The 9,129-nt window shown below is 46.4% G+C and overlaps 1 protein-coding gene across 1 annotated transcript; it reads right to left on the reverse strand.

Annotated features, from left to right (window-relative positions):
- Window positions 1-601: 601 nt before the first annotated feature.
- PTGS2 (prostaglandin-endoperoxide synthase 2) lies at window positions 602-8,229 on the reverse strand. The gene is made up of 10 exons (XM_021525158.4): window positions 8,044-8,229; window positions 7,574-7,690; window positions 7,319-7,462; window positions 6,749-6,892; window positions 6,187-6,368; window positions 5,298-5,381; window positions 4,899-5,145; window positions 3,715-4,001; window positions 3,403-3,550; window positions 602-3,260 (listed from the first exon to the last, which is right to left on the reverse strand). The coding sequence occupies exons 1-10, from the start codon at window positions 8,171-8,173 to the stop codon at window positions 2,854-2,856; spliced, it is 1,890 nt and encodes a 629-aa protein (XP_021380833.2). The 5' UTR covers window positions 8,174-8,229; the 3' UTR covers window positions 602-2,853.
- Window positions 8,230-9,129: the final 900 nt, after the last annotated feature.

Below are 9,129 nucleotides of genomic sequence, written 5' to 3' on the forward strand. Positions count from 1 at the left end.
GTCAGCAGTGGGATGATTGAGGGGGACTGAGGTGACATTTGGTCAGAGGCTGGTGGAGGTGGTGACTGACAGGTGGTACAGGGATCTCCTGGGATGTCTCCTCAGCTTCCCCTTGTTTCTCACCAGAGGTGAAAATGCAGGGAAGAGGCTGGGTGGCCTCACAGCCCTGCTCTGGTCTAGTGGTCACTTGCATCCCAAAGCAGTTTCCCCTTCTGGAGAATGCCATGCATGAAAGGAAACAGCTCTAGGCTGTTCTAGCCTGGGAAAAGGGAAGAAAGGAAGGGAAGTCAGTTACACCAAGGTGGTGTTGTGCAACGCCAGTATTGTAGTTTCCCTTTGAAACTGCCAGGGCTGCGCTGGCAGCTGTGCTGTAGATAAGAGAAGCTGGCTCCTCCAGGGATGGAACAGTGAAATCTTTTTTCACTTGAGGCCAAAGGGAAAAAAAATTACTCCATCTGGGCAATTTAAGCTACAGGCATCTTGGATTTGATACATCAGAGAATTTAGTGCTGCTGGTAATGCCCCGTAATTCTTAATGTAATCAATTAAAGAACTGTTCACTCTAAATACTGCTGAAGGAAAACACATACAAACGGGCACATAAAGGTAATGTTTTCAATTTATTTATATAAACAATTGCATTTTAACAACATTGTTGTCCTACAAAAATAAAGTGAAAAACAATTCACAGAATTTTAAATAAATAATCTCAAACATCAACATTTAGTAGCTGCAGAGTACAGAATGCAGAGTGTACAGGAATCCTTGCTGAAGCAGCCTGTAACTTAATTCAAGTGAGATGGTCTGAGGAATTCCTCTGTGCCTGCCCCAAAAGAACTCGATCGGTCCAGACTTGCCTCCCTTTGACTCTGCCAAACCCTGCTCCTGGGCTAGTGGCAGAAGGGTGCTCTGAAGGGTGCCCAGAGCTGGGTCTGATGGACAATATGCACGAGGAACAAGTGTCCGAGCAGCGCTCGCTCGTTAGCACGTACAGTACTGACCACCTTTGCAAACAAGGGGAGAGGAGGTTTTCCTTTCTTCGTGCTTCAAACAGAGAAAGGAAAACAAATGCCCTTCTTGCTCCCACAGCATCCATACCAAGGACCACTCCAGATGAGTCACTGGTATCGATGGCTGCAGGAGAGCTTGGCTCTGCTGTTGATGGCCACAACTACAGCCCTACCCAGCATGAGGCATGGCTGGCTCTACACAAATCCATGGAAACAGAAGCCACAGACAAACTACACTGCTGACAGAGCTGGTACAATGCACAAGCCTCTACAAGTGCTTGAGACTTCAGATGAAATAGAAAACTCAAGTCCTTTTCCACAAGTAGTCAAGTAATTTTGGGCAGGGGCACAGAATACCCGGTTGCTGCTCTATTCCAGTCTGAAGTGACATTTTCTTTTCCCCTATAGTTCCCCAGTTGCTTTTATGGGAAGATCATCTTCTATATTTCCTCTCTAGAAATTAAAAAAAGATACCCTTACATGCAAAGTCTGAAGTCCTATACAAGATCCTGTGTAATCTATGTGCCCAGATGAGACTAGATATTTTACTGCTGGATTAGGACAAATATGTCTAGGAGATTTTGTGCTGGCCAGTATTAAAGAAGCTTAAGCCACTTACTTAAAAAAATTATCTTTATAAATGATAAATAAAATATTATCCCTCCTTCCCACCCCAATAAATAGAAGTACAAATTGCACGTACAGTTTGTGCACACAGGCAGAGCTACCTCTTGTGCCTTCAAGTGCTGCTGAATCTTGTGTTCAGTCTTCTGTGTATTTACAGAGCTGCTCACTTTACAACCCCCCTATCTTTGGGAGCACAAAGCCACAGCACACCCTAATTCCAACTATATTGTCCTCCTGTCCTTAGAGTAACAGACATTAAAATTACACTATCAAGTAGACCAGAGAACTACAGCTATGAAAAGAATCCCAGTGCCTTGGGCGAAGTTCAAGACCTCCCCAGAGTTACATAATAAAAATCCTGATCCAAATGCAGGCAGCCTTGTATTGCAGCCTGACAGTCAGTTACTGCTAAGCTCAGTATTTCATTCTCACCCCCTTACACAACAAATACATCTGTCACGCTTCCTTCAAAAAGAAGTAGAATCCGGGAAAAGTACTATTTTGTTTAAATATTTAAAACATTAAAAATATATTTTTAAAAAGATGTAAAAAAATTACTTTAAATATTTAAAACATTAAAAATGCATTTTTATAAAGCTGTAAAAAAATTTACTTTCATCTAAATCCAGAAGTGGATCTGTACATAAGAGACATTAAGTTATGATACAAAGTGCCCTCTCTGCAGTGAGGGAGAGGTAGTATCAACAACAAATGCAATGCATTTTCTGACCTTACATAAAGACGTGAGTCTCAAGTATTTTTTTGTTAATTTTTGAGTGCTCATATGAAATCCATAATCTCTTCTGGCAGTTTTCATTAAGTCAGATTTTTTTCTTGTACTTTTAGATCAATAGCTGCTTTCAACTTGCTGATAAAAAAAATAGTTGCTTTTGTAGTGTTATGTGACCTATGAACACTGCCAGACAGAATAACCACTACTCCCCTTCATCAAGTATTAAAACAATAGGAAAAAGAAGATGGAACCTTTATCCACTTTGGAATACATCATTCTGTTACAGAAGATTTTAAACAAGGGATTCACCACTGTCAAGCTGAAACACAGAAAATCCCTTTTGTAAATTTAAGCCTTACCTCAGTAAGGAATTTAAAGCAACCCCCACAATGAAGATGCTCAAGTTGGTTTTTTAAATACTAAGCCATAAATAGAATAAATAACACAGTTAATAAATAAATAAATAGAGAGATAGCTGGATGTCTACAGCTCGGCAGAGCGCTCTTTCAGCAGGAGCGTGGGGTTGATATCTTCCATGGCAGTTTTTGAGGTACTAACATTAATCGTGGCCTCGGTGGGCTCGGGAGGCAGGATGTGGAAGGCGGTGAAGGGACAGCCCTTCACGTTGTTGCAGATGAGCTTCTGCAGAGAGGCCGTGTTGACGATGTCGAAGCCCACCTTGCCCCCAAAGGTGCTGGGCTTCCAGTACTCGGGGGAGCAGATGGCGTTGCCCATCAGCCCCTTCAGGGAGAATGGTGCCCCCATCTCCACCATGGTCTCGCCAAAGATGGCCCCGGGCCGGGGCTTCTCCACCAGCAGGCCTGGGTACAGCTCCATGGCATCGATGTCTCCATACAGCTCCTCCAGCTCTGCTGCCATCTCTTTTTCTCCTGCAACAAGTAAAAACTGTAAGTGGAAAAACCCCATTTTCTGTGCAAGACTGCCCTGTTCAAGCCCAGTAATGCTCTGCAGGACTCTGTGGGCATTTTAAGCCAATGTCTCTCATTTGCTGGGGAGGATGAGGGCTGTTACCTGTAAGTTCTTCGAAGGATCGGAACGGTTTCATCATGAAGCGTTTCCTGTACTCATTCAAGGACTGGTACCTCATCTGCCTGCTTTGGTCAATGGAGGCCTTTGCCACTTTCTGTACTGCAGCAGGAACATTCTTCCCACCAGCAACCTGTACACGAAAGAGGAAAAGCTGTAAGATCTCCTGATATGAGTCATAAGGAAGTTGTGCCTTTCCAGTGATTAGTTTTAAATAGCCTTTATCCCATTCCCTTGTCCCACCCCCCAGAGACTCATTCTTCTGTCAGTTCACCATCAACTTGAGGAAGGACCTACCCTGCCAGCACTTTGCTTGGAGAAAGATTTGACCATGTGGGATAGTCCGTGCTCCAGCATGATGGAGTTGTTGTAGAGGAACTGCTGGAAGGTGTACTCCTGGTCGTGGATCTGGAAGGTATCGGGCAGCAGCGGGTGCCAGTGGTACAGGGTGTTGAACTCGGCTGCGATGCGGTTCTGGTACTGGAACTTCTGGTTGAACAGCAGCTCGGGGTCAAACTTCAGCTTGAAGTGGTACCCACTCAGGTGCTGCACGTAGTCCTCTATAACGATCTTGATTGTCTCTCCTGTTGGACAAAGGAACAGGAGAGAATGTTAGCACTGCTTCTTCTCAGTGGCAGGGAAAACACCATTTCTGAACTGCTCTAAAATATACTACAGTGATCAGGACAAACACTTTTCTGTAATCTCTCCTAGAAAGCAATTCCTGTATTTTATGTGACTAGGGGGTGGAACAGTACTTCGATCCCAAGAGTTCTTGGCTGTGGGTAGTAAGGTATTTTCTACAGCCTGTTTTCCCCCTCCCAAGACACAATTCCTTGCACCCTCCAGAGAACAGCACACACCAATATTTACACTGTGTTCAGTTATACAATATCTCTAGGACAGAGGGAGGGAATAATGAAGAAAGTTGATGTCTGAAAGCAAATCTCAGCTTCTGAACTATGTAATACAACTGCCTTGGTTTATGGTTTCAGTTGAGGCAAGGTTTTTTCCAGCTTAGAGCACATCACCTTTTACATAAGATGAAATATCACTGGGCACACAATTAGACAGGAGAACTATGCAGAATTACATTTTACATAACCTTCTGAACTTTAGACTTAATCACAGCCCTTCTTTTAAAGCATACCTGAGCTGACCCAACCCTTGGGGAAAAAAGTCAAAACCCCAGATCAGGGAGCCTGAGGTCATCCACCCTCACAGGCTTTCTCTGAGAAAGGAACCTGAGCTTCCTGTCTTTTCACTGCTTTCAGTTCTGCTTCCCTCAGATGAAGGAACTGACTGCCCCTGAGTTTTCTTCAGTTCCATCTTTAGCAGAGCTGGGGGGAAGCTGCACCTCAACACAACCCCAGCGACAGGCCCCGAAGGAGCCACTCACACTGCAATTTAGGGGACAGCTTCCCCCTCGCTCCAGCCATGCAGGCTCGGGCTGGAGCTGCACGCAGCAGCAGGGCTCTCACCGATCAGAATGAGCCGGGCGGTCTGGAAGAGCTGCTCGTCGTCCCACTCGGGGTGCTGGTGCTTGAGCACGTCGCAGACGCGGTTGTGCTCGCGCAGCCAGATCGTGGCGTACATCATCAGCCCTGGCACCAGCCCGAACACCTCCTGCCCCACGGAGAAGCGCAGGTGCTCGGGCACGTGGGGTGGGTACAGCATCTCTGCCTGCGTGTCCCGCACCGTCGGCGGGTACATTTCTCCATCGATCATCTGCGCGAGGGGGAAACAACAGAAGCTGTGAGCTCTGATACTTTGGGTAAGCTCTGACTCACACTTTAGATCACCTACACCATTGGCACAGCACTAATTTAGGAAATCTATGCCATCCAGTAAGAAGGTAGGAATTCTGAGCTAAGACATACCTGGTATTTTAGCTTTCCATCCTTTCGAAGCCTCAGTTTAAGTTGTCTCTCCAGAGTCTCTCCATAAACGTGGTTCAAGTCAACCTATAAAATAAAAGCATTTGGAACATGAAGCTAACCTGCATTTTTTTCTATTTTAGGATAAGTCCCTCTTCTATGGATAACAATAGGAGTTCACCCTCTAGATGTTTACCTTTCAATTATACTACTGCTACCTTATAAGTATCATGCACCGATATTTAAGATGAAGCCAAATTATTTCCTGGCAACTGGAGCCACCTCTGCATAAGAGGAGGTTGTTACATCAGTAATATAAAAGGACTCTGTTTAAAGTGTCAGCAATTTTTTATTATGCAGACAGCTTTCTATATATACACACACAATTTAGCTTTGGTTTGGACATAAGAGTGACACTTATAGTAAAGAACTCTTTGTCCAAAGGATGCCTATCTTGCAGAGAAAATTTTAAATCCAAGTCTGCTTTTGAAGTTCTTTTTAAACTAAGGGTATTGGCAGTAAATAAGCAATACTTAAATGCTGGATACGGCTCTTTGGAACTGACAGAGTCCAGAGAAGTTTTGGATACTCACTACCATCTACTCACTACTATCTAACTGAAAGCAGATTTTTGGGAACAATAAGAGATCACTGGGCAGGTATTTCAAACAGAACCACTTGTGCAGAGCACGCGGTTCTGAGCCGGGAAGAGATGCTGCCGAACACTGGAATTTGGCCTGAGGAGCAGTTAGAAAGGGGTAATCCCACGGAATTGTGGCACAGTGTGTGCACAGGTGTTTGTGTCCCCTGGCAACAGAGGATGCCATTCTGGCCATTGCAGCACTCAGCAGCTCCCAAAGAGCACGAGCCCCGTCCCCAGCAGTGACCGTACCCCGTGGCCGAGCGCTCTGGTGAAGGCAGGACCCCGCTTCTGGTCCGTCTTGAAGAACTGGTGGGTGAAGTGTTGGGCAAAGAACGTGAACATCACGTTTGTGCCTTGCGGGTCGGGAATAAACTTTCTCCTCAGCAAAAACTTCTCCACGATCAGCTTCGAATCCGGGAGCTCTTTCTTACCTGTGGGAGAAACAGACAGTGAGATACTTAAGACAACCCTTTATGCAATACTGAAGTTTGTTCCTAAGAAAAGGGCTTAAGACCTTCAGTGGAACATAATGACAGTGGCATACAAACAAGGAGAATTACCTACTTTTCTAAGCTTGCTTTCTTGATTTTATTAGAAATTTCTAAATTCCCTGCTTTTAGCATGTAACTCAATAGCAAGAACCAGAATAGTATCTTTTAGATATTTAAACAATACATGCAAAACATGGCTATTCCTGAAGTCAACTACACAGAAAAAAGGCTACAGACAAGCAGGTCTCATAGGAACTACTACTTATTTTTTCCTCTTAGAAAAGACCAAGCAATCATTACGTGTCTGGCTTATTTCTCACCTTTAACACCCATTGGAGTTGGGCAGTCAAGTCCTACTGGTGGAAGGCTTCTTGTGTAGTAGGAAAGATTGGAATAAGCTTCCCAGCTTTTGTAACTGTAGTCACTATTGTAAGTTGGTGGGCTGTCAATCAAGTGTGATCTTGCTGAAAGACAAATAAATATTTGGTTATTTTTAACTGTACAGTTTAGTCTCAAAAAGTAAATCACAAAGTCAGATCTTTTGCATATATTTGGCAGCAGGTGTAAATTCCACACATATCAGTTACTGATGTTAAATATGATTACAGTTACTGAATAACAGGACTGGATCCTGGCTGATCAGCTGGATCTCGCTATTAACATGAGCAATGGGGCGCCAAGTTCATGTCGGCAAAATCCTGAACTCTTGCAGAAAGCAGAATCAAGCTGCACTTCAGCATGTTTCATACAAGCCTGCACCATGCAGAAATCTTAAATTTTGGTCTTTTAACTTCAGTGCAATTTAGGCTGCTTGGTTTGTAGACAGATCAATTCAGTACAATATTCTGAAGTAAAATTTAAGATGACTGGAAGAGACAATTTACACTTACACGTTAGTACATATCTCATAATAGCGTCCCTTAGGAAGGGAATGTTGTTGATGATATTCCAGACTCCTTGGAAGTGGGTGAGGATGTAGTGGACAGTGTTTGGCGATGGTTTCAGTGCTAGCCTCAGCCAGGTGAAGAATTCCGCTGCGAACGACAGTGGGCAGGTTATTATCATTTAGCTTATGGAGGCTATCCTGCGATGCTGGAATTGGCCAGCGCGTTTCATTCCCACGGAGAGGGGTGTGCGATACTCACGTGTGCTGCAGTTCTGCCCGTAGTAGCCTGTCCTGGTGCAGTCGCACTCGTAGCGATCCGGCCCAGCGGTCATGCAGACGCCTCTGTTCTGGCAGGGGTTCGAGCAGCAAGGGTTGGCTGCGGGGGAACCAGAGCTCGGGTTAGCATCTCCGCAATAATTCCCACCTTGTCAGGACTTCATACAGCAAACGAGAACGCCCTGGAGCTCAACGCTGATCAGGGAGGCATCACATCACAGCGACCATCCATCCACCTCTGGGCTACCAGGGAGCAGCTCGGAAAAAGTGAGGTATGCAGGGATTCGCCTCTCGTCTGCTGCCAGCAATAACCCCGCTCAGAAGGCGAGATCATCCCTCACAGGCCAGCGGGGACCTGGCTCCCACACACAGCAGAGAAATGACAAGCGAGCGAGGAGCAGGAGAAGCAGAAAGGCAAAGCGCGCGTCGCCGCGGAGCGCGGCGCGGACTCACCGGCGCGGCCGGCGGCCAGCAGCGCGGCCAGCAGGGCCAGGGGCAGCAGCGGCATGGCGGGGCTGGGCTGGCGGGGCTGGCTCCCCGGGGCTCGAGCTGGCAGCTCCAAGTGCCGGCCTCCGCCGCGCATCCCCTATTTATGGCAGCGCCGAGCGGGGCAGGCTGACTCACTAGCCCGGAAGCGCGGGGAGAGCAGGGGATTTCTCGGCCCGCCCCGGCCCGCCCCGGCCGGCCGCGCTCGGGGCAGGTGTGAGGGCCGGGCTGGCAGCGGCTGAGGGGCGGCGGGGCGCTGGCCCCGCGCCGCGCCGCTCCCGGCTTCACCATCGCCTTAATTCAGCCGGCAGCGCTGCCAAGGGAAGGAATGCTGCAGGGACGTTAGTTTTAGTTGAGTTTCACGGAATTTAGTGTGTCTGGCGAGACCAGCTCCTGTTATTTGGCATTTTTGGCACAAATAGTGGCTTTCCCCCAGTACTTTTCCGTTAAATTCCCACTCTCCACCTCCTACCCCCCCATAGTTGCGCTGTAAACAAAATTTCCCCAGTTTCCTTGAGGATACGTTATCTTTTGGTCATAGATTATTTTGTTATTAACCAGAATGCTTTGCTACTATTTTTAGTGCCTGTTGCGTGAGGGATTACAATGAAAGCAGGAGGATGTCATGCCGTTGTGCAACCCTGCAGTGCGGAGCTGCACTTTCGCCCTCCGGGTCGGCATTAAACACCAAAAACTCATAGTGGCTTCAGCAAGGATAGTTTGTGAGGCTGATGGTGTTTGAATTGCAAATCCGTGGCTTGACGGAAAGTGGATTCAGGCCGATTTAAACATAATCTTATTTTTGGCCCCAAAGCGTATTGTGGTCAGTGAGTAATTTGTGTACATTAGTAGTGAGTCTTTCTGGATGTTTTAAGACTGGTACACAAAAAGCTGCATAATCAAGAGAAGGCAGATAATATTTCTTTATACATTTGCATGCAGAAACCACGGGCTGGGTCATCAGAGGATGTCTGCCAACCCAGTTGAACTGGGAGCCTGTGGCCACAGCCACGTTTTGCTCAGTCTTATCAAGTGTAAAAAGGGTGATATTTT

This window comes from Lonchura striata, chromosome 8 (genome assembly GCF_050655825.1).
Source record: "Lonchura striata isolate lonStrDom1 chromosome 8, ASM5065582v1, whole genome shotgun sequence".
Taxonomy (NCBI): Eukaryota; Metazoa; Chordata; class Aves; order Passeriformes; family Estrildidae; genus Lonchura; species Lonchura striata.